The following is a 21,530-nucleotide window of genomic DNA, read 5'->3' as shown; positions in this document are numbered from 1 at the left end:
TTCCAAAATCCAGAACACCCATCCAGCTGGTGGGATGGGGGGGGCTCCTCTGCTGTCTCGATTCATTCACCCCTTACACGTCACTGCTGCCAGTCTGTCTGATGTCTCACTAATTTACGTGTTGCTAATGTTGTTTGCACATAAATCAGAGTAACTATGCAAAAACTAATTGTGCATGAAAGAGGAGTAAACATGGAAAAACGCAGCGCACCTCGAGAGCCTGTCTATTTCCATTAAGGGTTAATTGAGTCAGGATATACACATGAAACTAATGACCTCTGTCGGCGTTTGTCTGTCCATCCGTCCGCCCATTAGCAAGATATCTCAAAAAAGTTCTGGACGGATCTGGATGAAATTGAAAATGTTGGGGATGTTTCCAGATGATTCCATTTTGGCGATGATCCAGAAAGAGATCCTGAATTCTGGATCAGTCAGTGGAGCGTCAAAATGTGTTCCTCAATATCATAGTGTGTGAAGACACCAAGAACAATCTAGAACCTTATCGTGATGATCCAGATCGCCGTGTGGACACCGTGTGAGCTGCTTGGGGGGAAGTCTGCACTCTCTGACGACATTAACTCTTTCAGCGCCAGACGTTTTCAGCTCAGCTATATGCTGAGTGCCCTAGTTTTCACCCATATTGCCCAATTTTCCAATCCCCACAGACTTTAGTCTTTCATTTGGCATGTTTCGGCGTTTGCATAGTCGTAGTAAAGAATGTTCTCTGGGGGCTTGGAAAATCGGGAAAAATGTGCAAAATCTGGGGCGCTGGAGCTGAAAATGGCACTCAATGAGTTAATAAGCAATTCATTCTGGAGAAGAATTTTGCCCAAACCAAGACTGGGCCCTCTTTAGGTGAAATGATGGGGCGCATTTGATGTGATTCTTTGCACCCATCCGTCTTTCGGTCACACGACCTTGATCCGACGTTCCCACGATGGGAATTGCATTTTTCTCGCTCTGTGGTTTTTATCTCTCCGATGATTGATTCGCATTCTCAAATATCGCTCAAAGTTCAAGGTGTGGAATTTTCTGTGCCAAATGAAACCAAACATTGCCGCAAAGGGATATTGATTTGAGGCAAGTGGCCTGACTTCACATTTTAATCTGAATAAATCAATCCTGGCCGGAGCCGCTGGAAGATCCAATTGAGTTTAATTGTGCCTCATTAGTGAGAAAGTGCACAATAATGAGGCAAAGATGAGCACGGAAACGTGATTTCAGGAAGCATTTGGAGGGTAATTTAAAGGTTGTGACTGGTGTAAAGCCAGGAAATGATAAAGTATTTCTGATGCCGGAATCTGTTTCGGCTTAAGATAAAATTAGCGAGCGCTTTCTAGATGGAGCCGAATTGACCTCTGACCAGCAGAGGGTGCTTGTGTGCAGAGAGGATGGCGGCTGGATGTCACAATCACAATTAGAAAACCAGATATAAATGTATTTAATTACATTTATTTAGAAAGAAAACTATTTCCTGCCTATAATTTTGTGCATTTTACTTGCTGCAGGCTTCGCTCTGAATTATTTCCACGATAAATACAGCAACTTCTGATCAGTCAATAATCGGCTTTAAATAACGGGCGCGTTCGCTTCGCCGCTTCTGAGCAAGGCCAGAGGATGCAGGAGTTCCTGTCGGTTCAAAACGCAATCAATAAGATATTAAAATGCATGAAATAACAAGGAGCCGATGTCGAGATGTGGGGCGTGATAAAGCAAAGGTCAAACTCGGAAGGCGCTCAGAGAGCACAGACCTCCTGATTTACACCGTCCAAATGGTGATCTGGATCATCAGCCAAAGTTTCTAGATTGTTCTTGGTATCTTCTACACACCAACCATGAAAAGTCAAAGTAAATCAGAGTATCTTTAACTGGTTTTTGAACCCTTAAATTGGGGTTTCAATGTTTATTCCTGATCTCATTCTAGATCCGACCCAGAATACATTTTGCAGATAGTTCATATTGGACCCCTTTATGAACCATATATTTTGGGGAGTGAATTGAATGCATATTTCACAGTATATAACTTGTTATTTATTAAAGAAATTATATATTTTGTATTGAAAAAGAAAATAAAGAAAAGTAAGAATTCAAGAAATACAAATATCAGTAATACCGTATATGCTTTTTTTTTACAAAATCTGTGAGCGCAGAGACAGTAGCCTACACATTTCTATAACAGGTGTTACAGGGAACTCTGTGACCCGTCAGAATCTGTCGCGGTTTCTGGAGGTTCAGAGTTATCTGTCACACCTGTTATCTAAAAACACAAATTAGAAGGGCTGATTGAAAATGGCGCCGAAAAGAAAGTCATATTCCGCGGCTTACAAGCTTCAGATAGTGAAATATGGAGCCGAAAACGGCAATCGAGCAGCAGAAAGAAAGTTTGGAGTAAGCGAAAAACTTGTAAGGGACTGGCGAAAAGCGGGGGTTACGCTTACTGAAATGAAGAAAACAAAGAAAGCTAATCGCGGGCGACAAGCTAGGTGGCCGCAGTTGGAGGAACGAGTTCACGCATGGGTGCTTGAACAACGTGCTGCTGGGAGAGGTTTGTCAACGGTGCAGTTGCGTCTCCACGCCCAAGTGGTTGCCAGGGAGGTGAATATAAACGGCTTTGCGGGAGGACCTTCTTGGTGTTACCGCTTCATGCAACGCAAACGCCTCTCTATCAGAGCTAGGACGACACTGTCCCAAAAACTGCCAGCGGACTTCCAAGCCAAGGTTGACAGTTTCCGCGCGTTCATTGAAAAGCATGTAAGTGATCACAACGTGACACCGGATCATATTATTAACATGGACGAGGTCCCCCTCACTTTTGACATCCCCATGGGCCGAAGTGTTGCAGAGAAAGGGCAAAAAAGTGTGAATATCGTTACAACTGGTCATGAGAGATCACACTTCACAGTGGTGCTGGCATGTTGTGGAGACGGATCAAAACTGCCACCGATGGTCATTTTCAAACGAAAAACCATGCCAAAAATCCAATCCTCCTCAGTTGAAGTCGCCGTGAACGAGAAAGGGTGGATTGATCAAGAAATGATGAACTTGTGGCTTACAAAGTGCTACAATAAGCGACCGGATGGCTTCTTTAGAGCACGCAAAGCTCTGCTTGTGATGGATAGCATGAGAGCGCACATCACACCACAGTTAAAAAATAAATTAACATTTTTCAACTCCATACCTGCCATCATCCCTGGAGGCTTAACCAAAATACTCCAGCCACTTGATATCTCCGTGAATAGGAGCTTTAAGTCAGTTTTGCGTAACCTGTGGGAGCAGTGGATGACGGATGGAGAGCACAGCTTCACGGCAACCGGGAGAATGCGCCATGCAACTTTCCTGGAAGTCATTGAATGGATCGACAAAGCATGGGCTTCAGTGACAACCGCAACCATCCTGTCGGGATTCAGAAAGGCTGGAATAATTGGAACTGCAACTGACGACGAGTCTGATGTAAGCGACGTAGAAGAGGAAGCGGCGTCTTGTCTACCTGCCGAGTTGGGGGAGTTGTTCAAAAGTGACACCGAGGATGAAGATTTCCTTGGATTTCGTGATTCTGAATAAAACCTGATATTTTGGTAAACGTGTTAGCATGTTCTTTGTGCTATATGTTGTTTGGTGTTGGATTTTATCAAATAAATTTTCCCCAAAAATGCGACTTATCCTCCAGTGCGACCTATATATGTTTTTTTCTTCTTAATTATGCATTTTTTGGCTGGTGCGACCTACAATCCGGAGCGACGTATAATCCAAAAAATACGGTATTATACTTTTTTTTCCCCTTTTTACAAAGTGTACAAAATAAACCCACGAAAAAAGAAAGAGAGAAAAATAACAAATAAATTAAATAAATACAAAGATAAAGGGGGGGGGGGGGGGGGTCCATCAATCCTAAAAAAAAATAATGGAAGTGATTCAAAGGAAGTTAAGAAGGGCTGCCATTTACTATAAAACTTAGAGAATATCTAATATTTTCAATTAAAAAAGATTTAAAAAACTTTAAAAGCCTCCATTATAAGTAAATGTGGAAATCAGATTTTGTTTTGCATCCAGACAGGTATCCGGATCGCTCTTAAAATTTGATGGGATCTAATTTAGACCAAGACCCATCTCTTGGTCATCAAGATAAATCCAGCACTTTTTTCCGTAATCCTGATAAAATCAACGCGTACCCCCTATTTTAGGGAAAAGATCCGCAATCCGGATCTGATCCAGATAACCCTTCCTGGGGTTGATCAGTCTGGAGGCGGAGATGTCGAGTCTCCGGTCGGCTCCGGCTCGGAACGGTAATCAAGTCCATAAAGGAGACAAACAGAGCAGCAGCTCATCCGGAATGAAGCACAATGACAGGCGGATGAATAAACCGTCATCGCATGAGCGACGCTCCTCTGTCTGACCGCTATTAACTATTTAGCTCATCCCTCATTTTGACATTCTTTGTGCTTTCCTTTGTGGATGAATCTCCCATGGTTACCGTCGGGCCTTTCTTCGGCTGTATTCAGGAGGTGCGTTTGATCCTGTGTTTTGTGTTGAACCCCGGTGACGCTGATATTCCGGCGGCCATTGTCGAGTCTTCTCTTTTATCCCTTTGCGCTGCTTTTCTCCCTTTAATATCTGATTGATATATTGATCCCAAAAGGTAAGCCCTGTGGCTTCATCTCAGTCGCGCAGCGCCCCCGGCGATCTCATTAAAATCTGACATTTCCTCTGTGTGGAATAGTCAACATTTGGAGGCGATACTTACTTATGTACTTTATGTAAGTACCCTCATAGAGTTTATCCTTATGTTCTATAGATTCACCCCAGGTAGGGACACAGAATGATACCAATTCCCAGGAAATAATTAAATCCAATTGGCCACACACTGCGAGCTCGGGACCATGTTGGACCTTCCGCCGAGGAGGTCGTCCTGCGATGGCCGCTCTTCCCCTCTCTCTTTCTTGTCCTCCTATCTGTCCTTCTACCTCTCTCTCTCTCTCTCTCTCAACCCAACTGCTCAAGACAGCGTGTCGCCCACTATGAGTCTAAGGTTCTGTTCAAAGGTTTCTGTCTGTTAAAGGGAAGGTTTTGGTTGCCTCCATCGCCAAAGTGCTGAATACTCGGAGCGACACAGACTCCTCTCTACTTACCACCCCTCTTGGTCCATACCATGTCCTCCAGAGCAGTTCGGGGGGGGGCTACTTTAGCAAGCCGTGCCAGGTCCCGCAGCTACTGCCCCTGGTAGACAATGGTCTGCTGCACCTGGCTCCGGCCCTCAGCGGTAAGCAGTCCAAGTAACAGGAAGAAACACTTGATCCTGAAAACAATGTGTTGGACCATCTTGAATTTTCTCCGTTGAGCTTCTTTCTTAATTTTTTTGCGTGCAAATGAGCTCAGACCTTTAGTTTACCCTTACAGATGTAATAATGATTAATTCCTGCCTTGTTGTGGGCGTACCTCATGCTTATTAATACCGCTGCCGGGTACATGACAGTGAGGAACCTTGGATTCACGCTTCGGTCACGCTCCTGGAAAGTTGCCCAGCAGCCAGTGAGTATCTTTGACCGGGGCAAACAGCCCCTGTGCTTTCTGCTGTTGCCACTTGGATGCTCGTATGCAAATGAGACTCCCGTGATAGTTCTATTAGAGGGCACAGAGGGGTAAGTGCTGCAACCCCCCGATTGATTTTCTTTACAAAGCCTGCATAAACAGCCGACAACCTTTTGCACGCCTGTTTTAAAAGCTTTCAGGGATTTAGTCTTCATTCGCAGCTTGGCATTGCTTCTTTTCCGACTGCAGATTCCGCCGACAGAAATTCAACTGTGTGTCCCGTGCAAGTTTTATTACCTCAGCCAAAGTTCTTTTGGAGTTACACATAGTTTAGATAAAGCCCACACAAAGACAATAAATGTTGGGTCAGAATTTTGAAGCTCTTTAATGCAGTTTGTTGCCTGCCTCTAGAGGATTTTCTAAAATGAATTTTAACTTATTGAGTGGCAGCCATTTTCAGCACCGCTATGTGCTGAGTGCCACAGTTTTCACACATTTTTCCCGATTCTCCAAGCCCCACAGAATATTCTTTATTATGACTATGCAAACACCGAATTAATATGAATATGAATATATTTATTAGATAGAGTGTTAGAGTACAAGTACAGTCACACAGTAGCATGTATTACAGTACAAATAAAGTCAAACATCCTGTCTAAGAGGAGCATTTCAAAAAAAGCCCTTGCGGTCTTGTTTCCGTTGAAAGTCCTTCGTACATAAATCATCCACAATTAACAATACAAATTTAACAATACAAATAAAAATAAAACCAATATTAAATTACACAATTAATGCAACGTAACATTAGAAAAACAAAAATAAAATGATTTTACACCGCCAGTGCAAACTAACAATTAATCTAAAATAAATTACATCACTGATGCAAAATGACAATGAATGACAATAAATAACTTACATAAATTACAATAAATTACTAAGGCAATTAATATGTGCAACGTAGGTGGACAAAAAGAAGGGGGGGGGGGGGGGGTTGATCCGGGGAGAGTCGTGATGACTATCTTCGTTTCTGTCCCCCTGAAAGGTGTATTTTTAGGGCCTTTTTGAAGGAGGCCAAAGAGGTGCATGTTTTGAGGGCGGGAGTCAAACCGTTCCACCCTTGGGGGGCAGTATTGTAAAAAGATGATTTACCCATGTTAGTCCTATAGGAGGAATGAACCAAATGAAAGACTAAAATGGGAAATCTTGTGATCAAAGCAGGAGTCATTATTTGAAGATCGTAAGAGAAAAGCACGGTCAACCTCCACTGACTCAGTGAGGGAGGGGAGGAGTTAACTCTTGTATTGAGTTTCGATAGGTGCTGGTGTGGTGGAACTGGCACGCATGAAACCTCCACCAAAGAGAAGAGCTGTCACCCTGGGCCCAATAAGGCAGTGCGCCCCCCCCCCCCCCCCCCCCCCAGAACATCCCAAGCCACGACAGCACCCAGAGCACGACCCACAGGAGCCATCTGCAGAAGGACCAGCCCAGGGTCCCAGAGTGGCACCCACCGACCCAGCCGATGCACCAAGGTTAGCACGGTGGCACGGGAGGCCGGTCTGGTGGCCCACCGACCCCCAGCACCCCAGAACAGTGTAGCTGATGGCCACCGCAGCAGAGGGTAGATCCAGAACTTGGGTGGGTCAAATATATCACTTCCACCTGATCTTGTCCGTTCGATGAGGAAACAATATGAGGAAGACAGGAAGTGAATGTGTTTTAGTGTCGTTGAATATTTGTACCCAAAGCAGTCGGTAATCCAGGAATCCAGAGAACTTCACTCAGGACAGGAACGATGGACAGAACAGGCAGTCAGTTCTTTACCATACTTTCTCTGAAATGGGTCCATTAAACTGATGTAATTCTTCTGGGAACCCGCCTGGATGGATGAAAACGAGTAAAAAGAAAAACACTTAGGTCTACCAGATGCCGATTCCCAACACGAACCCGTAGAAGATGGCCGTCATTATCAGACCTGCTACGTTGACAGCCATCGTAAGCCAGCCGGATCCTTAAACCTCTCCGCTCCTTTAGCTGATATACACGTATGTGTTTGTGCTGCATTGACAGTGGCGACTCATTCAAACTGGTTCTTAGTAATAGCTTCTATGCAAAGTATAGGTGGAACCGAACTCTCACTCACTCAACGGCATCTTACTCCGAACCACCTCATACTCAGCAAATCTAAAGTCTCCTTACCGCCTCCTGGAAAGTTTGTAAAAAAGGATTTGTATGCAAGGAAAAGGTGGTGCATAGTTCAATATCTCACTGATGTCCATTTATGTCCATTAATTAAATTCGTATCTATTTTGTAAATGCACTGGTGATGTTTGTGAGTTTTTAAATCATTTAGGGTAGAAAGAAACAGTGAACATTGACTTTTTGATATTTCTATATTGGTGATTGAAATTCTGAAATAGGAAACAAACATAATGTCAAGAGAAAGATCACCATGTTACAATTACACAACCTTCAAAAATAAAACAATCTCTACTTAACCATGATAATGAAATCGCTTTTCGAAATAGTGTGATCGCTGATGACAAGCTTATCGCTATAATGCCAAAAAACTTAATTTATTTCCTGCAGCATCGGTTCAGAGACGGTTTGATCTCCCTGAACCTCTGCTGGTGACGCTCGCTGTGTTTTCACCTTGAACACATCCCACCTCTCTGGAAGGATTCCCTTTTGAAACAGAACTGAGAACACGTATGAGAGCGCTAAAATGGAAACCAGAGTAATCAGCATGCAAATGGTCTTGAAAGGCCAGGTCTGGATGTAGACGCCATCCTCTAATATGCAATGAGGGAAGTGCAGGATCACAGGGAGGCCGATCAGAGGCTCTCCACACAACAGCCTCAACACCACAGCAAGCAGGAAGCCCGCGGTCGCTCCGTAACCGTTGGAGACATCAGTGAAGAGGACGCAGACCAATTGTGGGAATATAATAGTGTAAGTTAGGTCTGAGCCGAAGATCCAGAACATCAAGATTCCACTGCTCAGGTAGGTGAGGGAGGTTCCCACAAGTCCTGCAACTATTATAGAGCAACGAATCACCCACTTCAGCTCTTTATCCGATGCCTGTGGAGCAGAGAACAACATTTTTAGTAAATATATTCCTTGATTAATACATTTTAGATCAAATCATCATCATCAATTGCAGGTGATTTAAATATAAATCCTGAACTAGCGTAAGAGATTGTAACTCTTTCTGTGTTAAAGGTTGTGGGCTACCCAGCTTAAGTCAGGACCTGTCCGAGGTTTCTTCCTATTACGATGCAAGACCAGCATCAAATAATATTTTGGTTTTTAAACATGTATTGAGATAAATTTCGTTAGGGTTAGGGCTATACTGAGATAACTATGAATATAATTTCCATGGTCCTGTTCAACGCAGTGCACCTGACTCCTGATGGTCTGGTAGATGTTGGTGGTGAAGATGGTGGTTGCAGACAGAAGAAGGGAGTCAGCAGATGACATTGCTGCAGCAGCAACACCTCCAATGGCAAGGGCAAAAATGAAAGTTGGGGTTGATTGGGAAAGGGTGATGGGCAATGCCATTGCCGATTCTCCACGCTCATATGGAGAGGGGGAGCCGTAGGAAGTGGAATTCCAGTCTGAAATAAAGGAATAATAATTATTAACAGTTTCCAACACCAGAACCAAATGTGTGTTACCCAAGCATGGCTCATAAATACATCAGAATGTGTCCACTGGAAAACTCATGAAACTGCTTGTCATCAAATACTTCAAAGGACAAGGTTTTTGGGCAGAATGTCTCCTTCTGTCAACAAAAGTGCTCTCCGGACTCTTGCTGGAGCCCTCGTTCAGCCCCTTTTTGACTATGCTAGCACCTCCTGGTATTCCAACATCAAAATGTCCCTGAAAACCAGGCTCCAAACCTCCCAAAATAAACTCATTCGGCTACTCCTCAATCTGGGGCCATGACCCACCTTTTTCCTAGATTTTTTGCGAGCCTAAAATGGCTCAGGGTAGAAGACAGGGTTAAACAACTCAAAATGGGATTGGCATTTAAAATAGTCAATGCAGCTCTGCCCTCAGTCCCCTCAATCCCTGCATACCTGAATAAACACCTCCACAGATTTAGTGACACCCACAGCCACAACACTAGAGGGAGCTCAAACAACAACCTGATTACCCCCTCCTATAGGACTAACATGGGTAAATCATCTTTTTATAATAGTGCCCCCCAAGGGTGGAACGGTTTGACTCCTGCCCTCAAAACATGCACCTCTTTGGCCTCCTTCAAAACGGCCCTAAAAATACACATTTCAGGGGGACAGAAACGGAGATAGTCATCACGACTCTCTCCGGATCAACCCCCCTTTTTTGTCCACCTACGTTGTACATATTATGTGTCTTTTTAATTTATTGTTCGTTTTGCATCTGTGGTGTAATATATTTTTATTTTATTGTTATTTTGCATCAATTGAGTAATTTAATATTAGTTTTATTTGTATTGTTAATTGTGGATGATTTATGTACGAAGGACTTTCAACGGAAACAAGACCGCAAGGGCTTTTTTTGAAATGCTCCTCTTAGACAGGCTGTTTGACTTTATTTGTACTGTAATACATGCTACTGTTTGACTGTAATTGTACGCTAACATTCTATCTAATAAATATATTCATCATCATCAAACATTGCATGACTAATTCTTAAATTCACTGCGCCTCCCAATCACACACAAGAAAGTCCCAACCTGTCGAAGCCGCCACGGCTCCAATTAGCATGGATGGGATTCCGGCAAGGATGACGGCTCCTGCCGCGATGAAACAGATGCTTCTGGCTGTGGAAGTGGAGCTGGAGGAGAGTGTCCTCTGGTGGAAGTCCTGAGCAGCCAGATTACCCAAACTCTGAAAAGATTAAGAGCGAAACCCATCCAGACGCTGCCCTTACATTAACAACTGGTTAAGTTTGCCATGTTTCTTTGTTAATCTTGTGAAGGTTCACAAGTTCAGTGACTGAACCCTTGATATTTATCCTGGCAAGAGAAATAATATAGCAGCAATAGTGTTATTAATCTTACCATCAATAGAAAATGATCAATCCATCTCCCAATCTCATCTGACTCAACCCGACCGAGCCATGGCGCCTGGTAAGTGTTGTTGACGGCTGTTTCAATGAGGTCAGTATAAATACCAGACGTCAGAACAAACGGGACGCACAACCACTGCGAAGAGAAGACGCCCAAATGAAGAAGACGACCGCTGAAACGTTGAGATTCGCTTGATGAAACTCACCAGGCTGATAAGTATCAGTGACAGCTGGATGACGTCAGTGTAAGCAACGGAATAAAGACCTCCGAGAACAGTGTAGATGATGGCGACCGCAGCAGAGATCCAGACACAAAGGCTGAAGGGCAGATCCAGAACCACCGTCATGGTCGCTCCTGGGTGGGTCAAATATAAAGAGCACAGAATGAGGAAACAATATCAGGAATTCAGGAAGTCAGGAAGTGAATGTGTTTTAGTGTCGTTGAATATTTGTACCCAAAGCAGTCAGTAATCCAGGAATCCAGAGAACTTCACTCAGGACAGAAACGATGGACAGAACTGCAGTCAGTTCTTTCCCATACTTTCTCTCGAATGGGTCCATTAAACTGATGTAATTCTTCTCCCTCATTGGCTTTGCAAAGAACAACCCGCCTGGATGGATGAAAACGAGTAAAAAGAAAAACACTTGCAGGTCTACAGGTATATTTATTCCTTTTATTGACAATACAATCCTTGATGTTTCCTGAAGGCAAAGATCAGAACTATTTTACTCAACTGTAATTTAGACTGATCAAACTGACAATGTTTTCATTGGCCAGTGATTCATCCATCTGCAAGGTGCTTTCTTGTATTTCACACACTTACCAACGATGAAGGAAAATGAAATTTGCAGAGGAATAAGAGTCCAGATCAGACCCTTGGTGGGGTCGTAAACCGACTCTGCAATCCCAATGATGAAGGCACCGCCAACCCAGGTGGCTGCAACAATGAAAATTCATATAAAAGTCATTAAAAGTTTCAGGATATTATTCAGTCTTTGTGACTTAAAACTCACCTGTCATTGTGAATATTCCCACCATCAAGCCGATGCTCCTGTTGGCCAAGAATGAAATCTCTACCTGCCGACTGTGTGCGTTCTTTCCCATTTTCTTAGACTTCACTGATGTCCAGATGCCGATTCCCAACACGAACGCGTAGAAGATGACCATCATTATCAGACCTGCTACATTGAGAGCCATCGTAAGCCAGCCAGATCCTTAAACCTCTGCGCTGCTTTAGCTGATATACACGAATGTGTTCGTACCGCATTGACAGTGGCGACTCACTCAAACTGGTTCTTAATAATAGCTTCTATGCAAAGTATGGGCGGAACCGAACTCTCACTTTGTACCCGCTGGACTAATGGCTCACAAATTCCATGATCCCATTTGTGGTAACGCACTGGACTCTTCGAATATCTTATAGATGTTGGTCATGCAGGATGTGATCCACATAAGAATTCCAGAAGAAGACAAAAAGTAATGTGTAAAAATAAATGCAATTCTACTTACTAATTAGTGCTACCGAATCAGCGTCTGCTCTGGGTTTCTGTGTTACAATGAATGCTCTGCAATGACCATGTTGTTTACTTACTGTTATAATACGAGTACAAATAATGCTGGAACACCCTGAAGCAATGCGATAATGATTTGGCAAATAGCTGCATTAGAAAAGTCCGAATAAACAGTCATAAAATCACCATGTGAAGATTAGAAGACAAGGGGACAGTTGTAGGGAATTTCCATACCAAATGTTATCCTTGTTTCGTCTCCTGTGGGAACTGTTGTCAGACACCTGACTGACATTTCCAGTCAAGCCAATTATTTTGGATCTTAAAGGAGCTTCCTGTCAATTTTGTGGTGACATTTGCCAATGGGCGACAATTACACTCAATGTGCGGTGAAGTCTTGTTCATGAACTTGTCCTTCGGCTGCTTTTCACTTGTTCACTGGGAGAAAAATGGACAAAAGGAAAAAGCCAGGATTTTTCTGGTCATTGTTTGAAATAGCCTCGGCTTTGTTTACATGTACCTGGCGGTGGAACCTTGTGTGAATGCCATGAAATGAATTCATTCATTCATTTCCCTGAACATTTCTTCCGAAATCTGTGTCGTGTCCGTCATTTGAAGCCTTCGTTCTGAAAATACTGGTGAAAAGCAGCCGAAGGACAAGTTCATGAACAAGACTTCACAGCAATAAATGATTCATCAAGCTTTCATTCAGCACTACTGGAAGGATCATAGTAGTCAGCGGTGAAGACAGAAACATAGAAATTGAGTGCCCAAACCTCATTTTCCTAAAAAATACAAGAGCTCTGTGGGATTTTGCAGCCGACTACGGAGTGGAACCGTCCACTGAGAGCTCAGATGATGCAGCACTGATAGCAGCAGCCTCTGGTGAGGTTACGTCTAGGTTAACTTCAGGCTTGGGGATGGTTTAGTGAATAATTACAATATTTGGAAACTGCATTGGGACGTGTTTGGCGCCAGGCGTTAAGTGTCTAGTTTCCTAGAATCGCTCTCTCGCTCTCTGTTGGGACGGCGTCTATTTTCAGTGGATTGGACCACACCAGCCGAGAGGTCTCCTGAGCCACGTGGTCCCATCTGCTCGCCATAACCACGCATTCATCACGCAGCCAAGTGCTACGGCGGTTTGTACCGTGTGGGTTGAAGCGCTTTTTCGAATAAAAATACACGCGATGTATAAAATGGACTTTTACCGCCGCGGAGCGTCTCTGCCGATGCCGGCGTGCAGAGCAGAGTAGACGGGTTTCTATCTGCAGAACAAGCTGCATCCCGAGATGTGGTAGAGGGTTGAATGTGAATTTGTCACTATTTAAAATCTTCAAAAGTACTCGAGTACTGCTGAGTTTTAGGGTAAAATATTTTAAATATATGGCTGCTTTTTTCTTCTTCTTTGTATATTTGTGTTTAACGCTAGACATTGAATTCGTTATTGTGCTTCCTTCCTGCCTTAGGTTTAGGCCAGGGGTGGGCAAACGTTTTGACTCGCGGGGCCTCAATGGGTTCTAAAATTTGACAAAGTAGCCGGGAGTGTTTGTATGAACTAATATAAATGATGTGTAAAAGCCATTACATGAAAGGATTTGGCCTTTTACAGGTAGCATTACTGGAAAAAGGTCAAATGAATGAGGTTTAATTAGAATAAAATGTAATTTAATTATCTCATTTGGACAAGTTTGGCGGGCCGGATTAAAAAGGCCAAAGGGCCGTACATGGCCCGGGGGCCATAGTTTGCCCATGCCTGTTTTAGGCTTACGTTAGGAGCTCCTTATATAATCTCCCATAATGCATTTCTTTGTGGAGGGAAAACGATTCAGAGTGGTATGAGATTTCACGTATTAGCACGTCGGAATGTAAATAATGTAGACGCTGAGCCGTCGCTGGGTTGCCATTCCTCCGTGTGAAGTCGTGCTGAGAAATGATTTTCCATCTTTATCTGTAGTCATGCAAGCAGGAACGTTCTAATCAGGAGGCCGCGCTAGCGGAATGCTAATACACGCATCGAGACGCCTCACGGCTACATTCAGAGTCAAGTGTAAAATCTCACTCTGATTTGCATTTTATTTAATCAACGTCCTGTTCTCCATCCTGCAAGCCCTTTGAAAGTAAGGTGAAGCAGATTAGTGTGCGCGTGTGTGTGTGTGTGTAGGTGTGTGTGTGTGTGATAGATCACGCCCTGCATTTATTTCTCTGAAAGATCTGAAGAAGTGCTTTTATTGTAACTGAAAGATTGGATAAGCTTCAGATGTAATGTTTCCTGTAGTGAGACGCTAACGTGCTAACGTGCTAACTAGCTGTGTAGCAGCTTTGGTGGTAATAATCGTGTGCTGTGATTCTTTTAAGAAATAATAAACTTCATTTGTAATGCAGGTACAAAGTGTTTTAAAACACATTTGCATGTGCAAAATGGACCCCAAAAAAGGTTTTCATGAATTTGAATGAATGTTTCAAACATCGGCTTCAGTTTTTTATTTATTTATTGATACTACTGCAGGCGCTGACCCACAAAACCCAGCGCCTTTATTGTAAACCTAAATTTGACACCCGGGCTCCGTGATCACATCCGCACCTCGAGTGAACAGCGTCGCAGGTTATTCAAAGCAGGCTGTTGTTTAAAGGCGCTCATCCATCAGCAGACAGGTGTTGCTGCACCCCGGGGCGCCATCTGCAGAGGCGCAGCCTCGGAAAACCGCGGCAGACCGTCCTCGGCGCCTGTTTTTCCCCCACGTTGATTTCAAAAATAACCCATTTGAGGATTGCTAATGGCCGCAATCAATAACGCACACGCGTCTATGTCAGTGGGAAAGTCCTGAGTCAGCTGTGAGGCTACGGTCCTCACAAACAGCTACGTATAGGAACCAGGAAATGGCACATGGTGTGTGTCTGCGCTCCTCTGGTAGGGTCGGCGGGGGGGGCGGGTTCGTCGGTGTTGGCTGACCCTCATTCAGCAAGAAGAAACTCCACAGAGCTGCTTTCTCGGCAGGCCTCCCTGTGGAGGAGTTTTGCGCATTGCATGCTGGGTAGCAGGAGAGGGCGTGCTTTACTCTTACAGCATCTTCCACTCTTTATATTTATCCATCCATCCATCCAGCTTATCCGGGGGCCCGGGTCGCCGAGGCAACAGTCTCAGCAGGGATTGTGAGACTTCCCTCTCCTCCGGCTCTTCCGGGTGGGAAACTCATTTCCACCGCTTGTATCCGGGATCTTGTCCTTTCGGACTGGACCCAGAGGTCATGACCAGAGGTGGAGAGTAGGACCTCTTTCTGAAACGTGTTTGTGTGCTTGATGCTCAGCCTGAAGGGAACAGCGCGCTCCCATTTCAGTGTGCAATTATACCTGGAATTGAATTCTTACTACATTCATAGAGGGAAAACCCGGATGGATGCATGAGTCAGCGACACATCTGGCTCCAGATTCGAATTTAACGCCACTGGTTGTTTTCCATCTGCAACTAGAAGTCAAATTAATGAGACATTAATACATTATGTTGCAGAAACAAGGACAGAATTCCTATTGATGGCGTTAGAGTCGATTTCATCTATATCTCTCTATCTTCTATCTATCTATCTATCAAAAAAATGTAAAAGGCTGGGGGGGAGTGAATTGAATGTATATTTTACAAGATTTCTTTTTTTCCTTTTTTATATGAAAAAAAAGCCTTCATTATAAGTCAATAGAAAAATAAGGATTTTTTATTTCTTTTTTATCCAGACCATCTTCACATTTTTTTTTTTTTTCTCATCAAGATATATCCAGCAGTTTCTTTATATTCCTGCTAACAAACGGACGAATAGTGAAAAACAAATCTTCTCCTTGGCGGCGAAAATGATGGAAGATGATGATTTTGACCTCGGAATTTAAAGCGAATGACTCCAGCTTTAGTTGCGATCGTAAACTCAGACTGTGCAAACAAATAGCCGTGCATTAGCAGAAATGACTGAAGCATTTCCCTAAAGTAACGACACTTTACAGAATAAATGTCTCAGTCATTTCTGACCCAGAGGCTAATGGCGTTCCCACTCCACAGTAAACGGCTGCTTACGCCGGTTGCGTTTTTGCCTTCTAGGTCTATTTTGGATTCTTTTGAAGTGTCACTGCGGCTGTAATAAACGACTGAAAGTGTTTTTGCACGGGACGCATGTCTGAGCATAATGTGACGCCTCTGAGACCGATTATTATTAATAATCATTAGGCATTCACGGTTTTGTGTGTGGAATCCGCTCCTGCAGCAAGGTGGCGTGTCCCCTTGAAATACTGCAACCCCCCCCCCCCCCCCATAGAGGAACACCCCACCCTCTGTCCTCTAGGGAAACGCTTTAGACCAAGCCTCAGTGAAAAGTGTATTTTAACCCTATTAAACCGCATCCGCTGTCAGATTTATGGAGTTTTATGGAGCTGCGCACCTGAAATGCCAAAGTCGAAATGAAACTGATTCCAGATTTAGGGTACAAGTGTTGGTGGGCATACAGCCAGTATGTGAATCCAGTGTATATATATATATATATAGAAATTTACTGCATAACATACCATTAAGGCTGCAATCATTTTGCATAAATCAATCTGCCCCCTGATAGACTGACCCACATCATGTGACTCCTGTATATATCTATATATATATATTCTTTATCTGTTGGTAGTGAATTATCCAGACTCTGATATGTGCTCGACCTAATGATGATGTCATCACATCACTGGCCAATCACTGAAGATCCAACAGCTGATCTAGCTGGGCCAATTAGCGTAGCTTTACGCCGCGCATGCATTAAGCGATCTCTACAAATGAATAAATACACAGCCAAACTTTAATACTGCATCAGGACGCTATTGCAGTTTAAATCTTAGCTGGATATTTGTACATTCAGCAGACGCAGGGCTACGTTAGCAGTCGGCGCTCGCCTTCAAGGGCAATGATTTCAAGATTGACTCAATAGTTTAATTTTACAGTTTTTTGGGTTGGTAATGACCCAAAACCACCGTGTAGAAACATGGGGAAAGGATTTTTTTTTTCATAATATGTCCCCTTTAAACTCCTATGCCATCTTTTTTTGTTTGATATATTTACAGTTTTACCGTCCTACATATTCATCCATTGCTTCTGTCCGAGTACTCAATCGTTTTCTTGGGAGTATGTTTTCTCAATCTTCCTCAAATGGGTTATGATTTATAGGAATAATAATTTGTAGTCATCCAGAGACCTGCAGGCAGAAAAGGTGTATTATCTGCACAAGCAAGTTGTAGCTTATAAATGCAGTGATAAAGCAGCAGGTGGGTGACAGGAGATAAAATGTGATGGAGGGAGAAACAAGATAGAGAAAAGGTGCAATCAATCATCTGAGCACGAGAAATTAAAAACGTAACAGTGGCCTTTAGAAAGATCTTTCAAATGAAAATAAGAAAAGCAGGATGATGGATCTGCGGCAGAATCCAAACGATGACACAAACAGCGCGGCGGCGACTGCAGTGCAATGAGACTGATAAAATCACAGGGGGGGAATGAAAATATACTGGATTAGATTATCTCCAGGGCTGCACAGAAATCAATGAGAATGGTAATGACTGGAGAATCAACTGCTCGTCTCATCGCGGTATGAGAAGTATAAAGTCTAAGCGCCATCATCTGGATCCAGATTGTTTGAGAGGAACTTTTTTCCCACTGTAGGTCAATTCCACTCCAGATGTCAGAAAGTTTGACGGAGACATATTCTACTCTTTTTTTCCACAAGTTTGGCCGAAACCACCAAAATATTACCATGGAAACATGGAAAAACTGATTTATTTTAATTTTTTTGCCCTCATATGTCCCCTTCAAATTCATAGATCACAGAAAATCTGCTGTCGTGGAGAGAGAAAAACCCAAATAATAATGATCCAGACTGATCTGGGATCAGTTTGGAGCTGAAACTGGTGCAAAGACATAATGGAGAAAATGAGGTTTCAGTTCTGTGAGCGGCGTCTGCTTTAAAAAAGTAAAAAAAAAAAAAAGCTTCCCTAAATGAGACTCGGATGACAGCTAAATGCAATAACTATGAAACTGTGTCTGGGGGTGTCGACAGAAAGATGAGGGCACAGCACTACCCACTGCACCATCACCATGCAACCGCTCGTCTGAATTATGCTCTGCTGAAACGCAGCCGATGCTTCCGGCCTTTGAACAACGAGACGGTGAAAGGACAACAGGCTTTTTTACATTCCTGCACACTCCTCTTAAGGCGTGACGCGCACGTCGACCGCCGCTGACACATTCCTGAGGTTTCAAAAAAAGCTGCTATACCTCATCCGTATTTTATCCCGAACCAAGTCAGAGCGAGAGAGAGAGAGTCACAGCCTTCCTCGCAATCGCTGCTCCCATCTCTAGAACCATTCACAAGTCTCCGCAGCGCAGGACATTCAGGAAGCATTTGCAGATGTCGATCCCGTTATACCCTTAATCAATGCGTGTCTGCTTTTTAAAGCTTTGCATGACAAGCGGGAGTTTTGCCCAAGGGCACGCTGACAAGTACTACATTTCTAGCGAGATATTTTTAGACCCTCCTTCCAATTTGCATTATCTCTGGGCAATTGTCACCCGAATAGCATATGCTAATTGTTCAATAAGTGCACTTTGCTTTTTTGTCAAAGGACCTCTCTCCCCTCCACGCTTGTTCTCGCGAGTTTAAAGCCTCGACAGCAGAGGCTGCTTTTTAAATGCTGCAAAGAGCGATCGGATGGATGGCGGCCGCGTAACTGCGAGGCTATCAAACGTTTGCACCGCACCCACGTCTGACATTTCAGGCGCCCCCCATTACATCACATCTCGCCCTCAAAGAAAGAAGACAAAGAAAGTCTGGCTGTCGCGGCATTTTGACAAACATTTGGAACATTTCGCTAAGGTACCGACACGAGACCTGCGCACACTTCCTGTCGCACTTCCTGTTTAACTCTATCCCCTAATCCCAACTTAATCTCGCACGCGCCTGACCTAGCAGTGATGAAATCCCACGCTTTGACCTTTGTCGAACCACCAAGCATCCCAAATGAACTCCGCCCCCCCGGTTAAGGTGCGTTTCATCTTCGTGTCAGAGTTAGAAGTGCTGCTTGCATTTTAAATCAGTCCTTTGGTGACCTCGTATATTTGCAACACAACGGGGGGCTGTTGGCAGCAGAAGGATCATCCGCCCACCGTGTTGCGTTATGATGTTTGTAAGGACAGTGGACATTTCATGAATAGAATCCCTCGGCCTCATCGTCCCACTCCTCGAGACTCATTTCCCTCCGTGTTTAATGTTTAATTTAAACCTCCACTGCCCAGCACTCGGCAAAAGTGTGTCACACCTACAGCAGGCAGTTCCACAGCACCCCCACATGGTGGTAAAGGGTACACACACCCCCCGCCCCCACCCCGTGGCCAGACATCCCGTTTGCTCAGGATGAATAAGGCGCAGTTCAGCCCAGCCAGAGAGGCTCTGCTCTGTCTAGTCAGAAAGACTTTCTGTAAATTGCCATCATGTGCTGTTCGGTCCTTCATCTCCACCTGTGACAAGGCATCAATGTGTTATAACACCTGGTTATAACACCAGAAGCAGAGTTCCATTATGAGGTTCTCGTCTTCAGGGTACTGATGGTCTAGGACAGGCATGGGCAAACGACGGCCCCCGGGCCATATACGGCCCTTTGGGCTTTTTAATCCGGCCCCGCCGAACTTGTCCAAATTAGATAATTAAATTACATTTTATTCTAATTAAACCTCATTTTTAAATTTTACTTTTTGCTGCCTGTAAAAGGCCAAATCCTTTCATGTAATGGCTTTTACACATCATTTACATTAGTTCACACAAACCCTCCATCCAGCTGTTTCCGGCCCGGCCCCTCTGGCAAAGGTTAGAACCCATTGTGGCCCCGCGAGTCAAAACGTTTGCCCACCCCTGGCCTAGGGGTAATAACATATTGGGGGAACTGATCTGCCTCGGTAGAGGTTTGTGCTCTTTGGTGACCCCGTGTCCCCTGGAAGGAGACGCAGGTAGAGGACAATTGGAGACAGGAGCGCCGGGAGAACCGGAAATACTGGACTTCAGCGGGACAGGAGATCCTGGCAGGAGAACATCTGGGAACGTTTAGCCGCTACAGTGATGGGGATCTGTCCCGGAAAAAGTCCATGTCTGCTGAATTATTGCTTCTGCCGTTTAAGAGTATACATTACATTTACAAAGCTTTCAGCGTTCAGCGTTCTAAGGAATGACTTTTTGGCTTTTACACGGCATCTGCTGAGAAAAATCTCTGCAAATCTTAATCATCAGCGGCCGACAGCTTCCCCTACCGAGCTGCGCTGCAGAGGATTAACTCGTGTTCTCAAAGAACACTCGGATATCTTTGTCTTGGTGGGAAACCCGAGCTTGTGCTCCTCCTGGGCGAAAATGGGCGAGGAGGAAAATATCGGCACCATTAGCAGGAGGACTTCTTTTGGATGTGGTTGAGATATTTCAGCGTCAAGAGTTCCTAAAAACGCATCACCTGCACCGATTGAAGTGCTTTGCAATGTTTTTATTTATTCATTTTGCTTGTTTGTTTGTTTATTTTCCCAACACACTTCATAAAGCATCCAAGTAGCATAAGATTGAGCTGTGAGCTCGACCGAAAAGAAAAGGATTAGGCCGAAGATGAAAGCTTCTAGATGACGAACTCTTACTCGTGTGTGTGTGTGTGTGTGTGTGTGTGTGTGGCTTCTGGCTGCAGAGGAACAATGTCTAAACTGTTTGTGCATTGCATCAGAGGTCACGGCACCGCACTCGACTCAATGTTGACGCATCAGAGGTCACGGCACCGCACTCGACTCAATGTTGACAGAACCGTCGGGATATTTTTGGCCAAGGGAGGATTGTCTGTTCCGTCTTCCCAGTTGTCGGAGACAAGCAAATCAAGCCGACTCTAAAAATGTCTCTCTGAAGTGGGGGGAAAAAAGACCAAAAAAAATTGACATCTTTTGCGTGTCTCCCACGGTGTAGCCGGGGGGGGGAGCATCCGACAGGCAGATTCAGGTCAGAGGCAAGCCAGGCAGCCCTCTGCTCTCCTGGGTAGATGCTGCAAATGAGCGCCCTGGCGGCATGTCACCGAATACGGTGCTGCTGCTCTGCCTCGCGTCAACGTCGACATCCGTCAGAGGCTCTGGTGCCGAGGAGCGGATGCTGCAGCCGCCGGTTGTTTGACATCTGCATGATGCCACCGACCCGGCCTGCTGCCTGCAACGACTGCTTCTCCGCTGGGGGGGGGCTTCCTCCCTGCAGGTGAGGTTTCTGCAGCATACTGCGGTATTTAACCCATTGAGTGCCAGTGACGTCTAAAGACGATTTTTGATGACCCAAACATTCACTGCCAACCCTGACATTGAAATCCGACTCTCTTCAACGGCCAATAACTCCAGAACGAAAACAGTTTCTTTCTAATGAAAGAAGAGA

At 44.3% G+C, this 21,530-nt stretch overlaps 1 protein-coding gene across 1 annotated transcript; it reads right to left on the bottom strand.

The window, feature by feature from the left end:
- Nucleotides 1–8,028: 8,028 nt before the first annotated feature.
- Nucleotides 8,029–11,779, bottom strand: LOC137912143 (high affinity choline transporter 1-like). The gene is made up of 8 exons (XM_068756495.1): nucleotides 11,596–11,779; nucleotides 11,406–11,519; nucleotides 11,037–11,192; nucleotides 10,788–10,936; nucleotides 10,574–10,717; nucleotides 10,247–10,400; nucleotides 8,926–9,140; nucleotides 8,029–8,604 (listed from the first exon to the last, which is right to left on the bottom strand). The coding sequence occupies exons 1-8, from the start codon at nucleotides 11,777–11,779 to the stop codon at nucleotides 8,095–8,097; spliced, it is 1,626 nt and encodes a 541-aa protein (XP_068612596.1). The 3' UTR covers nucleotides 8,029–8,094.
- Between the last annotated feature and the right edge of the window lie 9,751 nt (nucleotides 11,780–21,530).

The sequence above is a fragment of the Brachionichthys hirsutus genome, chromosome 24, assembly GCF_040956055.1.
Source record: "Brachionichthys hirsutus isolate HB-005 chromosome 24, CSIRO-AGI_Bhir_v1, whole genome shotgun sequence".
NCBI lineage: Eukaryota > Metazoa > Chordata > Actinopteri > Lophiiformes > Brachionichthyidae > Brachionichthys > Brachionichthys hirsutus.
Note: the sequence above shows the minus strand (reverse complement) of the source record. Positions and strands in the feature narration are given on the sequence as shown.